Source organism: Daphnia pulicaria, chromosome 6, assembly GCF_021234035.1.
Source record: "Daphnia pulicaria isolate SC F1-1A chromosome 6, SC_F0-13Bv2, whole genome shotgun sequence".
Classification (NCBI taxonomy): Eukaryota; Metazoa; Arthropoda; class Branchiopoda; order Diplostraca; family Daphniidae; genus Daphnia; species Daphnia pulicaria.
The window spans coordinates 17,663,065-17,687,089 of NC_060918.1; the positions used below are offsets into that span (position 1 = coordinate 17,663,065).

The window sequence follows — 24,025 nt, forward strand, 5'->3', positions numbered from 1 at the left end:
GTTATCGAGATGACGAGTTGCTGGTTGTAATAATAAAGTAGAGGCATTTCCCTTCTTCCGAACATTTTCTTCCAGTCACTTTTTTTTCACGTTCTTCTTGCGGTCATTTTTATTCCATGCTCTTTTTCCGGTCATTTTCTTCCGGTAATTTTTTTTACTCGAAAACTTAAAAACAAACAGTTAAACTGGTCACTGCACTTCCAAACAAAATTCCCTTTCTCCCTCCCCTCCCCTCCCTGACGCTTACTTTTTCTTATTTTTGTGGTTGAAAACATTCGTTAATTTCTCTCTGGCCTTTGTAGCCTTGGCTTTCGCCGCCACTTGGGCTTTTTCTTTCACCTGGGTATTCTCTTTAAATTTATCAGTGTTTTCTTTCATTTTATCATTCAATTTTTCTTTAGTAGCATCGGTTTTTTTCTTCACCGTATCCTTGGCTTTTCCTACCCGCCTTTCGGAACCATCTTTTGCCGTTTGTTTTGCCTTGTGGGCAGGTTTTTTCAATTCTGTTTTCATTTTTTTCGCTAGTTTCTTTTCTCTTTGTAGTTTGTTTTTAAGAAATTTGAAGTCGATCCCAAAATCCCTTTTCTGCTTTTTTTTATTGTTGGAATCGGAGGCGTTGCATCAACGCGTGAACCTGGTAGATCTATAAGTCACTTGTCGCTGCCGGTCGCTGCTATACGTATATCTTAGTCGTTTTGATCGTCCGCTTCTGGTACGAAGACATCTGTTGGTTGTGTTTCCTCGTCGTTCCCTTCTGCTATGGCTGTTTCCGGTTCCGCAGATTCGGCTACTTGATGTGCATCATAATTTGTATCATCGCCGATGTCTTGTTCATATGCCGGTTCATCAACGTCTCCCGAAATGTCCTCTGCCGGATCTGCTTTTTCTTCTTGTGGCAAGCCTAGTACAGGTAACAACATCAGCATCATTTTCGACATTTTCTTCTTCGTACGCTGGATCGGGATAATCTGCTATTTCTAGCGCTGCGCCAACGGCGTCACCGTCTGGTGCGGAACCTGGGTTATCAGACTCCTGTGGAACATATGATAACTGCTTCAAATCGGGTGTTCCTTTTTCATCCTTCGTCTTTATTTTATTTTACACAGTTGTGAAACAAAAATGTTGTCCATTCAGGGTTTACCATCTTTTAAGCCGGTCTATTACAGCAGTAGACAACGCTCGAGTACTACGGCGTACAAGAGTGTCCCACGTCTTACGATGACAATTGATGACTCATCCTAAACTGTTTATCTCAAGTTGTTTTTTTCTTTTCATGCAACGGCGCAGTCGCGTTAGTAAGTGTTAAGCTATTTTTGGTTTTTGTTAGTTGGGTTAAGGTGAGTAAGTGTTTTGTTAAATTAAGTTAGTGCATGCAGGGTTATGTTATACAAACAGAGAGTTCACATGGGAAACAGTGGGAGACAGTACAGTACATGAAAAAGAGTGCATGAACGATTGAAGGGATCTGAAAGGCATTTAACCGGGAGCAGGAATCAAACTCGGTACCTTTCGTATCAACACTACATGCCATAACCAGTAGATCATATCCTCAACGACAATTGGCTAAGTGTTTTATTAATTTTTTATGTGAGATCATTCATCATAATCATAATGGTAGCTTATTGGTATAGGCGTTGACTGACGTTTCAGGTGTACGGGTTCGTTTCCAGTGAAGGCTCATTAGGTAAGGCCCGACATAAATTAGACAATTCTTTTCATTTTGTTCATTTGTTTTATTTAAAACTTTTATACAACCTTATTCATACATCGGAAAATTTGATCCCGCAATTTAGGCATGCGGGATACCTAGGTTGCGGGATGCATCCCGCATTCTAGGCAGGGCTATCGCTATGACACTATCCCAAATCCCGCTCCCCTCACTTTAGGCACACCCTCTATTATTTCTGCGTTCGTGTGGGTTCTGCAGCAATTGTGTCGTCGTCGGTGAAAATTTCAAGTAGAGTTTTCGAGTTCCGGTCTTTTGGAAGTTTTACACATGCGTGTTTCATGTAGTGAGCAACTAATGATACCGGTCGCATCTGGGGACTAAATTCACATGAATGAACTCGACTCGTGTCGATCTGTGCCGACGGCCTTTTTTAACCTGCACAAAATTTCGAGACTGAATCAGCCAGGGGAAAGTGCACATATGCAGGAGCAGCTGCCATTCAGTTAGATGCGACCCAGTTTTATTCTTAAATTCAGAGACAAGATATTTGAGTGGGATTTCAGTCATTCGACGTTGACCAAAGGACCGAATCGTTTGGATCTTTGCGTCCACATAAAATGACGATGATTTCCGTCCTAATTGTTGTTTATTTCTTTGCTGCTGCTGTTGCTCTGGTAATTATGAAACATTTATTATTACGTTCAACTAATTTCTGTAGAAATTTTGTGGTTTCCCAGAACGATATCGTGACAACAGAATCATCGCAATATCCCGTCTCTAAACGTAAGTGCTGATAATTTTCTCGTTCAATTATTCTCAGAAATCTTTTTTATTTAAATATTTTTCTCAGTTTGCCGCGACAAATTCTCGACAGCGGAGAAAGGTGCAATTCAGCCTCTTATTGTTACCCCAGCAGTTAGCAATCAGTAGTGCAGTTTCATCATTGAGGCGCCTGCTGACCTACTCATTTTGATGTCCTGCTCGGTCGTGAACCTCACTAGTCCCGGAAGTGAATTAGTTGTTAGTTATTAATTCATCTAAATTTTGCATCTTTAATTTTAATTTCTTCTTTTTTTTAATGTTCTTAATTTCAGTTTTACGGAGGTGCGGAGATTGTCGTTAACCCACCAGAAGCGAAAAGTGTCTACACTTCAAGGGGCGCCAACATTTACGTCTTTTCCAGAATCGATTCCAATCGTGACTGGTTCGATTGCCGATGGACGACAACTGCCACACCGCAGTCAACCGAATTCAAACGTGATAAGACGTTAAGCTAATTTAATTTTACAGATTTAATGGACGAGTTTTGATTTGCAGTGTGTCGTGACGGACGAACAACGGCCACTAGCGGGACAATTGAACGTTTGGAAGGAGGAACGGGAAGGCAAAGGGAATGCGTGTTCTTCATCACTGTTCCTCGCCATCTAGATATTCAAATTTCCTGTTCGAACATTAGCCTCACTACGCCCGGGAGTTCTCTTCAGGTATTTTTTATTAATAACGGTAAGGACACTTTTCCATATTAATTAGTTGTCAATCAGATCCAAGGAGTCAACGGACCTCTGTTTGGAAACCCACCCTTGGCGAATTTGGTTTATACTTTGAATAGGCCCTACCAACAGCATTTATCTGTTTTCACGATTGGACGGCAGCAGAGATTCGTTTAGGCCTAAATGCGACTGGACGACTTTCACTGCCGTTTTCACGACTTATTTCAAACGTAATTACATTTTACTTTGTGATTTGTGACCACCAATTAAATCACGAACGAATTTCAGTTTGTCGGGATGGACGGACTACATCGGCCAACGGTACCATTCAGCCTTTGGTCGATGAGAAAACGAGGGAATGTTATTTCACTATCGACGCTCCATCTGATCATTTGATTCAAATTTCTTGCTCGACTGTCAGTTTTTTCAATTCCGGAATAAGTTATTTGAGTGTAAGTCAATTAACAAATTATTTATTGGTCATAACTATTTATTGAATTTTTTTTTTATTATTTAGTTTCATGGGATTTCAGATGTCAACGTGTTAAAGCCAATTGTCAATCGAATTTACACTTCCACTTCCAATTTAATTCATCTGAATTCTCAACTCGGAAATAGGGATTGGTTTGAATGCAAATGGAAAATTGCCCCGGCTCCAACAACAGCGGATTTCAAACGTACGTGTTATTTGTAGAATTGCTTAGATTTGGTCAATAATTATCTACATGGCCTTTGAAATTTCCCTTATTTTTTTAGTTTGTCTTCATGGGGGGACAATTAACATCGTCCACAGGGACTATTAGACCGTTAATAGATGGGGAAGTTGAAGAACCCAGGGAATGTTATTTTGAAATTAATGTTCCTGACAATCAACTGGTCCAGATTTCGTGTTCGGTCATCAGTTTAATAAGCCGCGGGAGTTATTTGCAAGTAAATTTCATTGACTTTTGAATTTGCTAGAATCCAATTTTTAATCGATTTTTTGAACAGATCAACGGAGTAGATGATGACGTGACACAACCCACAGTGAACAAAATTTACAATTTGAGAGACACTGGGGTTTTGCACCTCTATTCTCGATTCGGTAATGAGGATTGGTTCAGTTGCAACTGGACAACATTTGTTAAGTCATCCTCGACAGCTATCAAAGTATTGGCGACGACGTCAATTATCAATCCTGTGACGACAACAGAGTCGCAATCTCCTCTTTTCACACGTGAATAATAACTTTTATGTGCAGCACGTAGCAGTAATTCAATGATAAGTTCCATTTGTCAGTTTGCCTTGATTGGGAAGTGTACTCTTCCAGTGGAATAGTATATTCATTAGGCAATTCAACAACAGGTGATCCGCAATATTGTTACATTGACATATTTGGACCAGTTGGCAGTTTATGCAAATGTCCTGCTCAGTCATCAATTTGAAAAGTGTTGGAAGTTCATTAGTGGTATGGTTACTTTCCTACTTTCTATAATCCTATTCAAATAGCCCAATATTTAAACGGATTCAACTGATTATTAATTTGTTAGTTGAATGGATTCTCTGAATACTACCTTCAACCGCCAATTTTTAACCGGATATATACTTCAGCCAGTAATTATTTGTCTGTAGCGGCCAAAGTTGGCAAGGAGGATTGGTTTCAATGCCAATGGACTTCATGGAATCGACCCACTAGTGCTACCGATTTCAAATGTGCTGTTTGTTACCGGACTCAAATAGATGTTTTCTTTACATTTACGTCATTATTTCCGTTATATTTTTTTTTTTTTTTTTTTGTTTTCCTAGTTTGCCAACAAGGAACAACTAAGGAAGTCAATGGAACCATTTGTCCTTTAGATAACCTAATAAATGGACAAATTCCTAAAAAGTGTTCTTTCCACATCTTTTCACTTAACTACGACTACGGAAACTATACCGATCAGAGGGCACAATTTTCCTGCTCGCACGTTAATCTCACTAGCGCAGGAAGTTATTTGAAAGTGAGTCAACAACTCAATTAATTTTCGAAATTATTCTTCCATCGTTCTAACTGACTTTCTTTATGATTCATCGTAGGTCACAAATTCTTTAGAAATGGGCTATGTAGATGTGCCTGTAGTGAACCGAATATATGTTTCAGATATCGCAATGTATCAACAGTACATGATATCTCTCTATTCCCTTTTCACCATCGGCGATCAGTTTGAATGCAAGTGGGACCCATATGTACCTCCAACAACCAACGATTTCAAAAGTAATTTATAAAGCGCCAATCCTAAATGTTTTTTTGTTTTTTTTTTATCAATTAATTGTTTTTTTCAAGGTTGCCGTGACTCTTCAGCAACGACGGCTAATGGAACCCTTCAACCATTTACCGATTATGATACGAAAATTCCGAGATGGCGCGATTTTACTATTCAGGTTTCTACTGATAATTCGGTTCAGTTTTCTTGTTCGGTCGTCAATCTGACAACTTCTGGAAGTTCTTTGCAAGTAGGGCCTATCTAATTTCATTTGTAATGATTTTCAGTTCTATCAAATGGTAAAGTTATTTTGTACATATATAGTTGCGCGACTGGAACGGCGCTTTAATTACTGAGCCACCCATTACTAACCAGGGATATATTTCAAAGAACTTCATGATGGTTGTGTCAGCGCGATTTTTTTACCCAGATTGGTTCAATTGTCAATGGAAAACCGTTCCGGTACCCTTGGTGAAAGAGCCGCAACAACCCATTTTTCAAAGTAATTCTTCAAAGTTAATCATTATTTTCCTTATTCGTTCTTCAACTATTACTTATTTATATGTGTACCATTTCCAGTGTGTAATAACGACCACGAAACTAGATCTGTGAATGGAACCCTTCAGCCCTTTAAGGCGTATGCAACAGGACTCCACACCGTTGGATGTCGTTTCTATATTTACGTACCTGTTGATCAGCGAGTTCAAATGACTTGCTCAGTAGTAAGAATGCACCCTGGCTTCTTCGGTGATGCGAGTTTTATCAATGTAAGACATTTAATTAAAGTAGATTAATTAATTTAAAGTTTTTACAATTCGAAAAGTTAGGTTCTATGTTCGAATGAATGAATCATGGGCTAGGTTCAAGAGAAAAGGCAAAAGTCACTGTCGTTTATTCTGTTTATTATTTTTTTTAATTTCAGTTTTATGAAATGGACGGCACAGTTATATCCATGGTATAATAGGTTGAGAGGTACCTCCACTCTGAGAGGAGTCCCCACCCCGATGGGGGGCCCGATTTCAGGCGGTGTGGTGGCGCTAGTTGGAGGTAAAGTTAGTCTCAACATGGGAAAGATAGGAAATAGCATCTTATTTGTTATTCTGTTAAGTATAAAATTACAGTTTTCGAATAATTTATTTTTTTTATTGTTTAAAATATTTGTAGCATCACATTTCATTATGTCATGTGATGATTCGTTAAATACAATATTTTTAAAAATTTTAATGTTGCGCTCTTCCGTTTTTCTAGCAACAGCTAGTTTGGTAGAGGTCGCGGCGGGTATATAAAGGATAAAGGGGAAAAAAAATTTTTGATATAGAAGAAACCATGGCAACCAAGCAGAAGAACCATGTTAGCCAGCCGTCATTTACTCAGTTTCTGTTTGTTTTTATTGTGTGAAAACTACGACGATATATCGGTAATTAAATAATCAAACAACTAGGTTTTAACACATTTTGAACGCGTTTTATTGCTTGAATTGTTTCTTCAACTGTACATTAGTCAGTAAGAAACTAAGAACGGCAGTACGGTAAAATGAAACAAAGAAAAAGAGACTAAGAGATCACTTTAGCTTGTTTACGCAGTGATTTTGACTTTGATTGTTTAAAGACACGTAAACAATACTTACTGGGAAATATCTTAGGAATTGCACCTTCCCCAACAGATTCCTTGGCATCTGTCACAGTAGTTGCTACGTGAAGTGGTTGATCTCTAGACTTGGTATCAATTTTTTTTTTTTGGCTGCATGTGACTTTTGTCATGTGAGATGGGCAATCTATAACACGATAAAAAATATTTTATTACAGTGGATAATGCAGCATAAAGACACGTAAACAATACTTACTAGGAAATATCTTAGGAATTGCACCCGGTTTCAGTATCCATCTTTTCCGTTCCTGGAAAACTTGTTGTCCTGCAACAGTCAAGAAATACCCTTTGTCTATGTCACAATCTGCAAAATGATGGGAGCAAACCCTCGACTTGTCAGTGAATATGTAATTTTTTCTAGGGATATATTTCATCCAAAGTTTTTGCATTTTTTTGTCTTTTGTCGAGAACAACGCAACTTTTTCTGGGACAGTTCCCTTTCTTACATAACCAGAAGTGCACATCGGGACACAACAATAATTCGGCATTTTTTACAACTTTTTACAACCGACTGTCACGAAGAAAAACGAAAAACACTTACAAGAAATGAAACGCCATTTCTTTTTCTAATGACAGCCATTTGTCTGCTTGGTTGCCATGGTTTCTTCTATATCAAAAATTTTTTTTCCCCTTTATCCTTTATATACCCGCCGCGACCTCTACCAAACTAGCTGTTGCTAGAAAAACGGAAGAGCGCAACATTAAAATTTTTAAAAATATTGTATTTAACGAATCATCACATGACATAATGAAATGTGATGCTACAAATATTTTAAACAATAAAAAAAATAAATTATTCGAAAACTGTAATTTTATACTTAACAGAATAACAAATAAGATGCTATTTCCTATCTTTCCCATGTTGAGACTAACTTTACCTCCAACTAGCGCCACCACACCGCCTGAAATCGGGCCCAACCGGGAAGGGCCCAGTGGAGGTACCTTTCAACCTATTATACCATGGTTATATCTATGCAGCCACTTGAGAACGAGGTTACACATCCTTCGGCAACGTTTTGTATGTGTGGTCATTTTTCGGCTTCTCAGACTGGTTCGAGTGCAGCTGGACAACAATAATTCCTTCGCCGGTTCTTGTTACTTGTTCTAATAATAAAGGTAAGGTATATAACGATTTTGCATTTTGATAAAGAAATCACAAATTATTTGAAATTGGCCTTTTAAATTTATTTGCTTTTAATTAAAATGCTATCAATCATGAATAAAGTGTGCGGGCAGATGTGTTCTAATGTGACGTCAACGGGAGGGATTGTACAGTCTCCAAACTTCCCTGATGATTATGGGAATTTTGACATGGGCTGTGCATTTAACATTGACGTGCCAGTAGGAAAGACAGTCCAGTTGACATTCAATTCCTTCAATTTGGAAACCAATTATGACTTTGTTTCTGTAAGTAAAATAAATCTGTCTATCAGTATCTGCTCATTCTGCTGTCAATATTCAATGGAGTCCTCTTTCCCTTCTCAGGTTTTTGACGGAACAACATCCATGATTTTGTTGAACGAGGCAACCGGAAACACAATTCCCTTGGAAGTAACCACAAAATCTAATAGGATGATAATCAAGTTTACTACTTCCACCTTATTTAGGAAATCCTGGTATCTATGGATGGCAGGCAACCTTCACTGCTATGGTAATCTAATAATAATATGTAACACAAATATGGATATGTACAATGAGGTTGGTGCTATAATTCTATTTCAACAGAAAGCATCAACAGCTTTCTCGACTTCATCGTCGACAACGGAACTCGCTCAAATGTCGACAACCGCAATAACATCAAGTTTTGAGGAGACGGAGACAGCGACAGCGACCGCGACAGCGACAGCGACAGCGAGCTCAGCAGAACCTATTCCGACTTTCCAACGTGAATATATTCAGGTTTAAGTTATATGTCGTGAACAAATTTTTATTCTCTATCTTTTATTTCGTTCAGCTTGCCACGACAATTACACGACGTCGCTCAGAGGGAACCTCAAACATCCAGCTAATAATGTTGATCTGGAAAATATGAAATCCTGCACTTTTATTATCGATGTACCTACTGATCGATGGAACCACTTTTCATGTTCAATCGTTAACCTTGGCAATACCAGTTCTTTATTTGTAAGTCAAAGTAATTAATTATTTGTCAATAATGAGTTCTTTCAAAAAAGTCGAAATATTATATTTAGAAAATTATTTTTTTTCCGTCTTTCTAGCTAGACGGATTAATGGGAAATGACTGGAATATCCCCGTAGAAAACGTTACTTATACTTCAAATTACGATGACGTTTATGTGCATTTTCAAGTCTCTAATTGTGATGAGGTTGATTGCGAATGGACAACTATTCCGGGATTGGCGACGGCAGTGAGAAATTTCAAATGTATGAAAAATATTCTGTAGATCGTGTTGAGATTTATGTCGTTCAACATAAATTAATTACATTTTTTTATTTTAGTATGCGGTGAGAGATATACAACGTCATCTTATGGGAGCATTCAGCCTTTCACTGGAAATTTCACAATCGACGAATTGAGACCATGTAGTTTAATCGTTGTCGTACCTCCTTTTCTACATCTTGAAATATCTTGTCCGGTCAACTTCACGAATCCTACTAGTTCAATGCAAGTTAGTGGATTATCCTAAAAAAGGATACTTGTATTTTACTTGTATTTAGTGACGTAACTATTTATCAGCTTATTATTTACATTAGCTATTAGAAGCTCTCGAAATGGATTTAGGCCTACCAATCGTAAACAGGAAATATTATACTAATGAGGGGTACAACGATTTCTATTCAATTCTCGGCAAATCTGATTGGTTTGAGTGCAATTGGATAGCGATTCCAGTTTCCAAGGACCCGAAGGATTTCAAACGTAAGAAATTTCATTCACGGATCGCTTATTTTGCTTAACAGTATAATAAATTATTATTAGAATTAAATTGTAATTTTTTTCTTTCAGTTTGCGTAGACGGAAGTGCAGAAGTGTCTGAAGGGATTATTCGTCCTTTTCATGATGGAATGAAATTGCCGCGAACATGTTCGTTTACCATTCGTGAATCTCCTAATAAGCCCTTCACTTACATTTATTGCCCCACTCTTAATCTAACTAGCCCTGGAAGTTATTTGAAAGTGAGTATGAAAGAAAAATAGCAATTTACTGCCAAATTAATGAGTGTTTTTCAATTTTCTATCGTCATATATTACTGTATTTTATTTTGAGAATCTTATTTGCATTTTTTTTCCAGCTTCATTCTACTTATTGTTATGTCTGGGTGCGTGTCTATTAAGCCACGCCACTGTATTTCTGGATGAGCCACACAAGATCACGAGGGAGTGAACAACACAAAGGTGTAAGCGAGACTGCCGTCCTGCTTCCAGGCCCCGCAGCGCCACCACTGTCGAACGGGGGAGACAGGGACATAACAACCCTCTTCCAAGCGGCAACAGATACACGGATGGTGCCGCTTGACACAAAAAACAGACAGTGCAAACATTTTCAGGGCGCTGAAGGGGACAGACATGGCATCGTAGTGTGGGGCGATGAACGTAATGAACAGTATAACGTAGGATGGGGAATGAACTTGACACATAGCCTGGATTGTAATTATGGGGGCAGCGATGGGGGGGGGGGGAAGACGCGCTCGCCCGCATATGAAAGACACACATAATTGGTTATAAAGTAAACACGTATTGAAAAGTAACATGAACGGCGTGGCAATGCAAGGGCGCCTTAAATTAGCGCGGTGATGCAAAAGCGCCCTAATCAGCAAATCGAACATTTGGCTTGCGGATTCGCCCGCTTCGTCGGGGGATGACTGGCGCCGGTGGATCCGCTTGTTGACGAACCGTGTCTGGACCCAGGACTGGGTCGTCGCCGATGTCGCCGTCGTTGTTCGTCTCGGTAGCGGTGCTATCTGGTGACGGGGTAGGCTCGTTGTCGGTAATCATCGGCCGCAGGTGTCGTCGATTTCGCCATAGCACACTCCCGCTGGCGAATTTGACCCGATATGAACGATACTTGCCCACGCTCACGACGACGCCTTCTTTGTCCCATAACAGAGTTGACGTGTCCTGGACGCGAACCCGTGATCCAATAAGGAGTGGTGACAATGAACGGGCCCGCTCGTCGTATATCCATTTCACGGCTCCGTCGAGTTCCAGCTGCCGGTCGCGGGCTTCCATGATTTCCCGCCATTTAGGATCAAATGAGGATTTGTGAGCGGGGAGGATGGATCGGAGTTGACGGCCGAAGACCATTTCGGCTGGAGACATCCCGTTTTCTCGCGGCGTGTTCCTAAATTCGAGTAAGCCTTGGAGGAATTCGTCGGAGTCGAGGTCCCCGGCAGGAGCAATTTTTTCGACCAAACGTTTCATGGCGTCCACCGCTGCTTCGGCATGGCCGTTGCTTTGGGCGTAATACGGCGATGAGTTCTGCCATTCCACGCCCCAATTCCGCAGCGCGTTCTGGAAAGCGTTTGCTGCAAATTGTGGGCCGCCGTCGCTCCTGAAGCGAGTTGGGACGCCGAGGTCGACAAAATTTCCGGTCACTGCCTGAATTAACTCGCGTGCGGTCGGGGTGTGGTGCCAGCGGTGGATCACCGGCCATCCCGATAAGCGGTCGGTATAGACCAACACATGCAGGCGGCCAGACTCAAACAGGTCCGCCGTTACCTCTTCAAAGACGCGCTCTGGTAGGACGTCGCGGAGGAGGGGCTCTCGTTGTTGAGACGGGAGCCGTTCTTGGCAGGCCTGACAGCGTTCGACCATCGATACTATGTCGTTGTTCAGGCCGGGCCAGTAGATCGTTTGACGGGCTCGTCTTTTCATGCGGACGATCCCCTGGTGGGCGGCGTGAAGTTTAACGAGGATGTCGCGGCGGGAGCGTTGGGGGATGACGATGCGTTTTCCGAAAAGCACCAAGCCGTCGTCCACGGATAATTCCTGCCTGATAGTCCAGTATTGTCGCACACATGGAGCGGTTAATTCACGGCGGGTGGAGAATCCAGATTCGACGGCGGCTATGAGTTCCGAATACGTTTCGTCGGCTGCGGCGACCTCGCGTAGGCTGTCGAGCACCATGTCCGTACGTCCGGACGGATTTTCGAGCGACGGATTTGATTGATCATCGTCGTCCGATTCTACAGCGGTGATGGCTGCTACTCGCCTCAGCGTCATGGTCCGCGCGAATGCCTGAACGTCGTCACTGGCCGCTTCATCCTCTGGTCCGGGGTCGTTCACTGGAGCGCGTGACAGCGCGTCCGGAATCGCATGATCACGCCCCTTCCTCCACACGGTTGTAAATACAAATGGCGTCAGCCGCTCCTTTAGACGTTGCAATTTCGGATTTTCGACCGCGTCCAAGGTGTAACGGTCCAAAATTGTTACAAGCGCCTGGTGGTCGATCATCAAAGTGAACGTTGGGAGCCCCAGCAAATAAAGTTTGCATTTTCGCATGGCCCATTCCACTGCGGCAAGTTCCAGCTCTACTATCGCGTATCTGGTCTCTGTGTCGGTGCACCATCGCGAGTTGGCGTCGACAAGCTTCCATACATCGTTGTGGCGCTGCAGGAGGGCGTACCCCATCCCGTTTTTTCGGGACGCGTCCACCTGGAGCGCTGTGTCGAGTTCCGGGTTGAAATGAGCCAGTATTGGAGGCGCCGTTAACGCCGCTTTGACCGCGGTGAATGCACTTTCATGGTCCGGCGTCCATACATACGAGTTCCGGGAACTCAACAATGGCCGTAATGGGCCCTTGGCGGCTGCCACGTCCGTGGAGAATCCCGCCAATTGTTCCACGAGCCCCATGAATGAGCGAAGCTCTGTAATGTTGGCTGGCCGGGGGAAATCCGAAATGGCTTTGAGTTTGTCCGGGGCTACAGCAAAGCCGCCGCGCTGGATTTGGAATCCGACCCACTCTACGGAACGTTTCGCGAAGTGGAATTTCTTTTCGTTGAAGGTAATTCCAGCATTTTGTGCAGCGGTTAAGACCGCGCGTACTCCCGCCACATGAGCCGAGAAGGAGGAGTCGAAGCGGAGGATGTCGTCGACCACCCGAACTACCTGGGACACTTGAGTGAAAGCGGCGTCCGCTCGGCGATTGTACTCGTCGCTCGAGCTGCAGAGACCCATGGAGGCCCGAAGAAACTTGTAGCGGCCCCATGGAGTCATAAAAATCGTCAAATGCTGGCTATCGGGGTGGAGCGGAATTTGGAAATATCCGTTGGCGGCGTCGAAGGTACTGAAGAACTGGGCGTCGCCGGCTATTTCCGCTACGGCATCGCGAGGCGTTCTCGTCGGATAAGTGGGTCGGCGAACGTGCTGGTTGAGCTTGGTATGGTCCACGCATATGCGGATGGAATTATCCGGCTTTCTGGCCACCACTAAGGGTGCCGCCCACTCGGATGGTTCCGTCACCGGTTCAATGATGCCTTTGTCCTGCAATTCGTCCACTTGCTGCTTCACTTTTGGGCGGTCGGCGAATGCGATGGGCCGCGCACCGTTGACGTAGTACGGCACGGCGTCCGCTTTCAAACTGATAACCATTTCTGGCCCGTCCATGCATCGCAGCCCCTCGGATTGGTCGAATACTCTTTCGAATTCTTTCACAAGTTCCTCTCTCACGCTCTCTATGAGCTCGTCCGATGGGTCGTCCGGATATTCTGTCGTTACCGTCGCGGGCGTCTCACTGCGAACTTCACTCGTCGACACTGAATTGAACTGAGTACGGCGGATCGGCATGGGATAGTTCTCGGGTAAAATGCCGAGGGCGATGCAGTCGTACCAGGAAATGAGCAGGCCGGATATTTCCGGGCAGATGACGATTGTTATTTCGGCGGTGACGTCGCCGTAGCTCGCCACCGCTGTCACCTGGCCGACGACAAGAAGGGGAGATGAGCGGTCCGCCATGACCAGGTCGTAGGACGACGAAGTTAGGTCCGCCTCCGTCATACCGAGCTGCGATAGAGTGTCCAACCCGCCGACTGTAATTTCAGCGCCGCCGTCGGGTATCGCGTCATCGATGGTGGTACGCTGCCGTCCCTGGCTATCCAAAATCCGTAATGAGACGGTAGGAGCGCGGCGCCATCGCCGGCTTGCGTTTACCGACCCGACGAGGATCCGGCCAATTTTGCCCTTGTGTCGGGCTCCTGAAGCACTGGAGGCGTTGTGGGCCGTACCATGGTCGCCATTGGAAGCGTCTCCACCGCCGTTTGGGCTGACATTTTTCCGCGGTTTAGTGCAACGTGGTGAAAAATGGTTGGAGCCACCACAATTATGGCAGGACTTTCCCATTGCTGGGCACGTCTCGCCTGGTCGGTGGGCGTTCCGGCCGCACGATCCACATGCTGGCGTAGACGACGTTGGAAAATTGCCGCGCTGGCTTTGGCGGACGTGATGAACCGCCGATTGATTGCTCAGCGATTTTTCGTTAATTCTCGCCGCTTCCTCGCTCCTGCACACGTTGATTGCTTGCTGAGCCGACGGAAATGGAGATAGGGCCAGCAATTTTCTCTTCGTTTCTGTATCACGGACTCCTGCCATGATCCGCGTGGCGATGCGAGCATCTGCGCAGGTTCCACACAGGTCTGCCGCATCTGCCAGACGACGGAGCCGGATATAAAAGTCTTCAAAAGATTCGGATGTCGACTGATGACATTCATCGAAGGCAACACGATCCAGCGCAATGTTTCTTTTGGACCGGATGTAGTCCGCGATGAGATCTAAAATTTCGTCGGGCGTAAGTGGCGTAGTTGGTGGGATATTTAGTGCCACCTCGACCACTTGTTGCATTGAAGGATCGAGTGCCATGCGGAATGCCGCTGTCTGTTCGTTTGGAGGGTATGATGACAGCTGGTTCAGTTGACGGAAGTCATTCCACCGATTCCGCCATGTCCGCAGCTGCGGTAGTTGAACGTCGCCGTTAAGTTTGTCCAATCCCGACGGGTCGATGCGACGTCGAGCAGAAGGCAGAGCGGGAGGAATCGGTCCAGCTGGTCCGGGACCCCCGCCACCGCCACCTGCAGCGCCACCGCCTCCTGCGGCGGCCCCACCACCTGCAGCGCCACCGCCGCCAACTGCGCCACCGGCGCCACCACCGGCCGCTGCTGCGGCCGTGATCAGGGCTTGAAGTTGGGCCGCAATATTGGTCAATTGATGTTCCACGGCGTCAATACGGTTGCCAACGGTTGTAGCGGTCGTGGCCGCCGCGTTTGCGGCTGCCAATGCCTCCGCTGCTGTCGGTTGCGCCATTCTAAGCCGTGAGCGTAGGCGAGAAGAAATGGGGTCGTCGTTGGTCATACACACATAAACACTTTGACCGAAATGTTACACTCGTCGGTGACCCTGTGGTTCAAACCGAAGCACAAAGTTGTCGCACAGATCGAGAAGATTGTCGGGAGATACTGCGCCCAGGCGCACGCCAAAATGGGCAATATAGTGGCACCACGCGATGAAATGGTCGGTGTTGGGGCCCCGATTGGGCAAACCGACAACGATTGCTACACGAGTTCACCGGTGTTCACAGATAAAATGTTCCGCCTGAAGAATGGGAGGAACCACACTAAAATTCACACAACAAAATGGCGGCCTCCATAGACCGCATGGAAAGTGAGAACAATGGCGTCCTCCACGCACCGCGTGGGGAATATGGGCATAAGAGTTGGTGGCACCCAAATATCGTAAATTTCAGTTAATTAGTGAGGGCTTTAAGAACAGTAGGTTGAAGATAGCAACTGCGCCATGTTATGTCTGGGTGCGTGTCTATTAAGCCACGCCACTGTATTTCTGGATGAGCCACACAAGATCACGAGGGAGTGAACAACACAAAGGTGTAAGCGAGACTGCCGTCCTGCTTCCAGGCCCCGCAGCGCCACCACTGTCGAACGGGGGAGACAGGGACATAACACTTATGAGGGCAACATAATTGCGAATCCACCCATCGCAAACCAGATTTATAGCATACAACCATGTAGTGATTTTTATTATAGTAGATTCAAAATTCAACGATGTTGATTTGTTCGAATGCCGCTGGACTACAGAAGAAGTTCTCCTTCCTACTTTTCTACCCGTTATTCAGCAGAAAACAACACCAACGATAACACCTACACCAAGTACTACAGATTCTGAATTCTTTACTTCCAGAACATTGACAGCATCGATAGTAGAGACCACTACCGTATCGTGTGCAACTTGCAAATCAAGTAAATCCAAATATTGATGGTCCATTTCCCTTGAATTCAGTTGTTTTATTTCCTCATTTCTTCGTTTTATGTTCAGTTGGTGGATCTTGCACGTTTTTAACTATGACAAGCGGAACAATCCAGTCGATTAACTTCCCGAATCAAGATTACGCAATAGGGGCTCGTATTCCTGCCAACAAAACTTATTTCGAAGCTTATTTTTTCATCGAATCGCTTTGCGGTCCCATTAAACTGACATTCAACACGTTCAATGTTCAACCAGGTGGCGACGTAATTTTTGTGAGTAGTAATAGTCGGAAATGTCGTGAATATAAATCTTGTTTAAGTTAATTTGACGTCAATTTTAAATTTTCCTCTTTTTTTTAAGGTTTACAATGGCAAACCGGATCCGCTTCCCAGTGGCGAAAGTGGCTATAACACTCCACTTTTGTGGTCTTCGCTATCTTTGTCTTATGCTTCCGACTACAGTCATTTCACGGAATCCCCCCCTGTTATCATCGGTACATCCAACATAATGACAATTTTGTTTCTTGGTGATACACCCGAGAACACAAAACTGATGACATCGCAACAACCGGCACGCTGGCAGGCGACATACAATATTGCATAATTTTCTTTTTTTTTTTTTCAAATAAGATATCAAGTTGTTCAACCTTTTTTTTACATTTTCGCTTTTATTAGTTATATCTTTCAAGCTGCTTAAAAGTAAATAAACTTTTGGTTTCGGGCTACTGGAAAAAAACCCAATTTATCCATATGTGAAATATAAAAATTTTATTACTTTAGATTTAAGTTATCATGCTCTTTCACGATGAAAATGAATCTTTTCGGGTTTTTTCTAACTCTCCTTCTGCATTAGGCCTACCCGACAACAGTAAAAATTCAAGAATAAAAAATAAAATAGGCAAATTTTTATTCTAGATAGATACACTGGTACACTGGCACATATTATCTGTCAACTTCGCAGACGAATGAATTTTGGGGAAAGCATTAAAGAACAACTTGCTGCAGGAAGGCAGAGACGCTTTTGTGGTAAATGGAAGTTATAGCTTCAGGACTATGAATAAGACAGCGCAAAACGAAAAAAGTTGCAATAGAAACGAAGTGAAAACAGATAACAGAGTCTAGCTATAAAGCAATAAAAATTCGTTGTCCTTGAAAGTCGAACGTGAAATAACGGACATGTCCCGTAGTCCCGCAGCTTACGGTGCTGCTGAGTTGAGTTTCTGTTTTGGACCACATTTATTTATGCTTGATGTCGGTGAATGTATCCACGTGTAGTGGATATACCCATTGATCTCATAAATGGTTAAGGATATTTTTTCGATGATCAATGCAAGCCGCCATGAACAGTGACAAGGCATGAAATTAATTGTGTTGACGAGGGCTCTTGCGGCTACACAGAGTCTCCGTATTAAGAGCGTTTTGTTGTATACAACACACAACCCGTATGAAATCCAATTCCGCATTCAACACAACAGGAGTAAAAATAGAACGCTTTCGGCTAGAAAAGTTTACGTTTGCTTTCAGAAAATAGCATTACTTATCAAACAATTTAAACCTTAGATATTTTTCGTGGTGCACAGTCTGCAAACGGCGTTGCGTAAAATTAGATACCCACAGACGGACGTGAACAATACAACCAGCTGATCAGTTATCTGACTTTTAATTTTTTCGTTGTTATTCTTAAAGAAACCACGGTAATTGTAAGTTTGTAACATGTTTAACCTAGAAGACAATCGCGAATCGCTTGCACCGAAGCGTATACACTATTTCAATATGTCCAACTTGCTGTACTATTTCAATCCGAAGGATTTCGTCATCACATCCAAGTGCAACGTATTAATGTTGTTGGTCTTATTCAAATTGGTATTGGCCGTGATTATTGTGACCATTTGCACCCGAAATCATGTACAGTCAGGAAAAGAACTTCCGCTTTGCTTGGGGAATTTACTAGACAACCGGGAACACCATTATGCAAAAGATTCAGATGGATCGTACGATAACAGTCGAATGATATCAAAATTGGGATCGTGCCAGCTGACACGTTACACTTTTGAACGAGTAGTTGCCTGTTTTAATGCGCTTAGTGAGCGACATTACTTAGCCCAGAATAACTCTTCTAATAACCTTAATGTCGTCAACAGATTATATAAAAATTTACACTTTGCATTTATAGGTGATTCCAGGATGCGTCAACAATATATAAACTTTCTCAAGGTAAATGCGATATAGTCAGTGAAAAAGTTTTTAACAAAATTCTAAATAAATTAATTTTAAAAAATCCATCAATTTGACTAATTTTTTTATTTGTTAGATTATTCCAGATTACGATCGGAAATCAAAACCGAGCCCCCTCCCATTTGTTTATCACGGTAATATGGAAGTTACAAGTGAAATACTGAGATTGCGATTATCCTTTCAATGGCAACCTCTCGTTAATGACACGATTATCGATACGATACGCCAGTGAGCAACTGATAGTCAAGCTGATCGACCAAACTTGATTTTTCTAGGTAATAAACATCTCTGTAGAAATTTGTCGTCGTGAATTTTTTAAGCCTAAATGAATTTTTGTATAATGTGTTATCAGTCATAAACTGACGCCATTCAAATAAAATTTAATATTACCAGACAAAGTTATAACAACATCTTAAATAAGATTATATGTCCGATTAACAGGTATTGCTTTGTGGTACATGATTCAAACACCCGGGGAACATCAACCTTTCCAAAAACAATTAGAGCGACTCGCTCCGTTGCTCAGTCAGTTGGCGAATGTCAGCAAGGTTATTTGGCTTAATCAATACCCAGTCATGGAAACGTATGGCGATAATGGCGCTGTGAACACGGCGATTTTTTCGGAAAAGATCAATCATTACAACGAAGACGCTCGGTCTGAACTGCAGCAGTGAGTCCAATGGCGGAATGAATTAAACACAAATTTATATAGATGTAACTAAAAATGTCTTTCTTATTCTTTCAGGAGTTATTTGCCAATCATATGGGATTCAAGTAATTCGTTGGTTGAGGAATACATCCGCGGATGCATTCTCTTTCGGCAGCGCGTGCAACTTGGGATGTATCTGCTCACGGATCCGGATTATTCGTACATTAACTGCAACGACCACACACACCCGGCTTACTCGGCCCTATCGCAAGCCACTCAACTTCTTTTACACGACCTTTGCGACGCTCGAAAATTATTCTCCCCGTGACATTTGAAAATTGAGGATCATATTCAATTTTGGTACATATATATCTTGCACTCACATTCGGATTGTGAGCGCTATATCGACTTTTCCTTTGGTAAATGGAATCTCAAACTTTAGCAAGACCGTCAGAATCACATACAGTAGGCTACCAATTGGCAGCTATTAAATTATAATCCCAGGTTGTATGGAGAAAAAAGAGAAAAACACGGAAACAGGAAACCTCTACTAATTTACTTTTACATCCAGAAGGTCTCTTCTTTCTAACGCAAAATTATAGCGCTGTTCCTTTCAAATATTCAATACAGAAAGAAACGGAGACTTGATCAGCAAATTTTCATCCGTGATTTTTTTATTAAATAAATCCACTGATTCGGAAAGTTTATTCCGGTAAAAATTATTTTTTTAAATCGGAAAGGAGAAGGTCCTAAGGAGAAGAAGGAACTAAGCATATTAGATCCTTTCTGCTGGAGTCTCCTTCTCAAAACATACGCTGTCAGTTTTCAATTATATTGGAAAATTCGTTGTCGAGTTACGGTATTTTAGTCATGTATGAAGGAGAAATGGTAATATTATCTTTCGTTGTTTGTTTTTTTATTTTTTACTTTTTTTTTTTAATTATTGATTTTTAATTTGAATTCCAGAATCAATCGCGTCTAAAAAAATTACTGATGGAATCGTTGCATGCTGGATAAAGATGTCCCTGATAATTGCAAATCGTGCTCGCAATTTTTTAATCTCCTATCAGCTTATGCAAATATGGTATTTACTTATTTAATTATCTATTTATTTATAAAATTAGTTTTAAAAAAATTTATTTTCAATGGAGTTGACCAGTGTCAACATTTATTTCAACTTGGTGCTTTCCGTAAGCTCCTAGTGTTTGTGTTGGGAGCGGACAGAGTTGGATTCAATCCTCCATCACCAGTTTTATCCCCCCGAGAAAATAATTCGAAGCCAACACCAACCGGACAAAAAAGTCTTGCCAAGCCTTTGCCAGCACCTTCCCCTACCTTTGCACTGCAAAGAAGTTGGAGTCAAACGCAAGCAAAGGATTTCCATGATCTCCATACAACGCTGGCAACAATGATCCTTCATTGGGATTTGCATGCCCAAAATTCCAGCATCACAACATCTGACAATACTAGTAGGCTTCCGACACCCCCCGGAAGTAACATCAGTGCTGTATGGTCAAAGTTCCGTATTTTACTTTCAGCCAGAAAAAAAAAGAAAAAACATAGATTGAATGTTATTTACGATAAATTGTGCTAATCATCCAGGAATTAGTCGTTGCGTGTTGCCATTTAAATAACATAAGTAGTGAATCATCATTGATCTGAATGCTGTTGTATATTGCCCGGGGTCAGCTAGATTTCTCGCGGACTCTGAGATCTATGACTAGATTTAAGAAAAAATAAGTAACTTGGTGTATTGTTTATGTAGCACCAGTGCGCGGTTGTTTCGGGATCATGAATTGAAATTTGGCACAGCTTCTCCAAGAAATGTTGGTACTTAATGACAATTTTTCATCTTAATTTGTTATAGAGGACTTTTTTTTTAAGTACTTCTGCCTTTCATGAATCTTCCAGGTTTTGGAGGATGGTCTGCAGTTTAACCGACTTCAGTGCGTTATTGATGGTTGATGGTTTTACTGACAAGGACGGCCAGTCTGTTAAAGGCGTTTTAGGTAAAAATAAAAATTAACAAATAGCATGTAGTCCTTAATTTCAACAGTTTTTTCGCCAATAGTGTACGCATTTTCTCTTTTTCTTAATCGATTGCATTGCCTGTTATTTTTGTTTAAAAGTTTCTTAAATTTTTATTACTGAAGATATTTTTAAGAAATTTCTTTTTATATCTAGCCTTAATGAGCCTTAATACAATCGCGTCAAAGCAACGACAGCAAACGGGCCTATTAGCTAATGGAATTTTTAGTTAGTCTTGCAAATCGCCTTCAAATTGCAAAAGACTACCTGTTGCAATCACCATATGCAAGTGGTTAAATTAATTGCAGTGGTCAGTTAATTGGTTGAAGCAAAAAATTAAGCAAAGCTACTGGTCATCCCACGCTGATCTAAGCAATGAGATTCCAACACACGAATATTTCAACGAACATCTGCTCAGGTAGACAAAATTTATTGCTGTGTTAATTCTTAAGTGGTATTTTACTGATTTTTTGTCCTTCTAAAAATTAGGTTACATTGGAAGAGGCTACAGCACTTCTGACCGAGTTTGAGTCGTCGGACATGGAAGCCGAAACGGATCTTGATTTTGGGTTAGCGCAGTCTATTGAAACTGATGAGACATCTACTACCCAAGAATCTACTTCTAAATGAAAGTGTCGTTTTAGCTGAAGTGCCTCTTGAACTGGCCACGAAACTCACTTCAAGTTGGGTATAAAATTATGCTAGCAATTGTCGATGTTGTGAATTTCATAATTCTTGTTGACAAAGCGCATTTGCCTTTTGTTAAACAGTCCAAATCCTCCCCCAAAAACTGTCTGAACATGTGCCAATTATATGTCCGCCTCGGTTAAGACACACGGATGTGAAACCCTTTCTTTGAAACTACGAATTACCTTCTAAGTAATGAAAAAAAAAAAAAACAGTTTTAGCAACTAATGACGAAGCTCGTTTTTCTACATAGAATTTCATTTTATCCAGAATTTGAATAATTACGTAATAAGTGATGGCGATTGTAAAAAAACAAACAAAAACAAACAACCATTTGAATTCTTTTTTATTTGTTGTATTTCATTTTCAGTGAGACGATTTGCATGTTACAGTTAACGAAGTTTCCGCCCAGCACGAAAATTTGTTTCAATCTCAAATTGTTTTACGTCAGCCCGTTCTAGAAAAGCTTATTGCCTTCCCAAAATCAAAAATGTGTTGCCTATGATTAAAAGATTTCAGATCTTCCGCAATCCCTTCTTCTGTTTTAAATCGATCCCAATCCAGCTTTGATTTTTCCAATGTACTGAGCTTTGCTTTTTTACTTGATAATTGACTGGTAATGCTAGAAAGGCCACCGGATTTTTTTTTAAGTTGGAAGGTTTTTTCCTTTCATTTCTTGGGAATTTAAAGGTCCAGTTTTCTTAACTTCTTCTGGGATTCTATTAAATGTAATAATATTGATATTAGTTTACACAAATAGTGTGTGATCCAGGTATAAAGCCCAGTCACTTGAAATGCATAGACGTATAAAAAAATTACTCAATTTCTTCTCCAGCAAATTTATAGGCTATAGATTTTGTAGGTTTGGTTACAATAGGTGCAACAGTCTCTTTTGCTTCTTTTGTGTCAGTTCCCTCCTTGAAACTAGCCCACATACGGTCAATCCTTTGTTTTTTATCTTCATCATTATTGGTATTTTTTAATTTATCTCCTTCGTCTGGTTCTTCAGAAACTGTTGTTCTACAAAACATATCAAATGTAAATGTAAGGCACAACCGGCACAACATAAAACCATAAATAAAGAATGTTATAGATAGCCTACTTGTTTAATTTTTTCTTTTATAAGGGACGTTTTCTCTTTTTGGAAGAGCTTTGTTCTACAGTCATCACTTTCATTGCTTGAAATTTGTTCAGCTTCATTGGATAATTCTTCAACATCACTCTCAGTCACCTGGAAAATGTAAACTAAGATATTGTGATATAGCCTAGGTATACACTTTGGAGCAATTACCTGTAGGAATGTAATCATCATCACTGGAATCTGAGTAAAAATCTTGTTCATTCAATCAATCGCTTAACAACAACTAACTCATCACGCGAGACTCGAGTTTCTATCCACGATAACGGATAACCGTTCGCAACTGAACACGATCCACACTGTAGACAACAGTCAATTTTCGCGCTCCTAGACCCTCAGGTGAGCTGGGGAGTGGGTGATGGCCTCGGGTTACCACCTTCCCCAAAAAATGAAAATGAAAAGCTCTTTAAGAACGTTCATTGGCATCTAGCGGAAACTCATGAACTAAACTTCAGTGCGTCGACCACACTGGAATGATTTGTTTCTCCTTTCTACATGACTATACGGATTAACGCAAGCAGACGAATTTGTAGGCCTACTCAACTCATTACTCAAGTTTTGATCTTTCGGCGTTTTGGCCATTGGAGGCGGCTAGTTTTGTTGAAGCTTAAGTTCAGACTGCATTGTTGGATATTCGATACCGTCAAGACTGTCATAGTCTGCTCTCTCAGCTGTTTTATTTCAAGAAAAGATCTAAAGATGAAACAATTGTTTGCAAATGTGAGTGTTTCTACGAGCCCTGATTGAGTGTTTTCTTGTCTGTTTTGTTATTTTTTTTTTGGGAGGGGGGGTTACGAAAAATTCTGACTCAACATTGACAAGGTGACTGATCGTGAGCAGCAGGGCACCAATCCACTAACCAACCAACCATTGACAAGGTAAATTAATAATTTTTTATTTGTCGTTTCTGCTCAAGAGTAAACTTTATTTGTGTATTTGTGTAGAAAAGCCAATCATAGGAAGGAAAAGTTAGCGATAGCGTGTCGTACTAGTAATCGGTCAAGCAGTGATCGAGTTTCCCCCACGTTCACGCCATGGATTGTACAGCAGA

General features: G+C 41.8%; 1 protein-coding gene and 2 long non-coding RNA genes across 9 annotated transcripts; 2 read left to right on the top strand and 1 right to left on the bottom strand.

Annotated features, from left to right (window-relative positions):
• The first annotated feature begins 1,791 nt into the window (after positions 1 to 1,791).
• Positions 1,792 to 16,953, top strand: LOC124342305. Of its 7 annotated transcripts, XM_046795273.1 has the most exons (22): positions 1,792 to 2,343; positions 2,407 to 2,452; positions 2,520 to 2,689; positions 2,764 to 2,926; positions 2,987 to 3,153; positions 3,211 to 3,389; positions 3,448 to 3,611; positions 3,677 to 3,836; positions 3,916 to 4,089; positions 4,150 to 4,375; positions 4,438 to 4,606; positions 4,689 to 4,851; positions 4,945 to 5,138; positions 5,215 to 5,392; positions 5,462 to 5,631; positions 5,706 to 5,883; positions 5,961 to 6,148; positions 6,304 to 6,324; positions 7,992 to 8,144; positions 8,254 to 8,435; positions 8,514 to 8,679; positions 8,754 to 8,803. In XM_046795273.1, exons 11-19 carry the CDS (start codon positions 4,553 to 4,555, stop codon positions 8,103 to 8,105), a joined length of 1,260 nt encoding a protein of 419 aa, XP_046651229.1. In that variant the 5' UTR covers positions 1,792 to 2,343; positions 2,407 to 2,452; positions 2,520 to 2,689; positions 2,764 to 2,926; positions 2,987 to 3,153; positions 3,211 to 3,389; positions 3,448 to 3,611; positions 3,677 to 3,836; positions 3,916 to 4,089; positions 4,150 to 4,375; positions 4,438 to 4,552; the 3' UTR covers positions 8,106 to 8,144; positions 8,254 to 8,435; positions 8,514 to 8,679; positions 8,754 to 8,803. The 7 variants fall into 7 exon arrangements, with proteins under 7 accessions (XP_046651229.1, XP_046651225.1, XP_046651228.1 ...); XM_046795269.1 differs by having other exon boundaries at positions 4,689 to 5,138; XM_046795272.1 differs by lacking the exon at positions 8,754 to 8,803 and having other exon boundaries at positions 4,689 to 5,138; positions 8,514 to 8,579; positions 8,636 to 8,679.
• A 727-nt stretch (positions 16,954 to 17,680) lies between these two features.
• On the top strand, positions 17,681 to 19,601 carry LOC124342313. The gene is made up of 4 exons (XR_006918771.1): positions 17,681 to 18,451; positions 18,549 to 18,747; positions 18,914 to 19,142; positions 19,218 to 19,601. It is a non-coding gene; the product is annotated as an uncharacterized LOC124342313 (long non-coding RNA).
• A 2,574-nt stretch (positions 19,602 to 22,175) lies between these two features.
• On the bottom strand, positions 22,176 to 23,247 carry LOC124342312. The gene is made up of 4 exons (XR_006918770.1): positions 23,128 to 23,247; positions 22,939 to 23,067; positions 22,656 to 22,856; positions 22,176 to 22,555 (listed from the first exon to the last, which is right to left on the bottom strand). It is a non-coding gene; the product is annotated as an uncharacterized LOC124342312 (long non-coding RNA).
• Between the last annotated feature and the right edge of the window lie 778 nt (positions 23,248 to 24,025).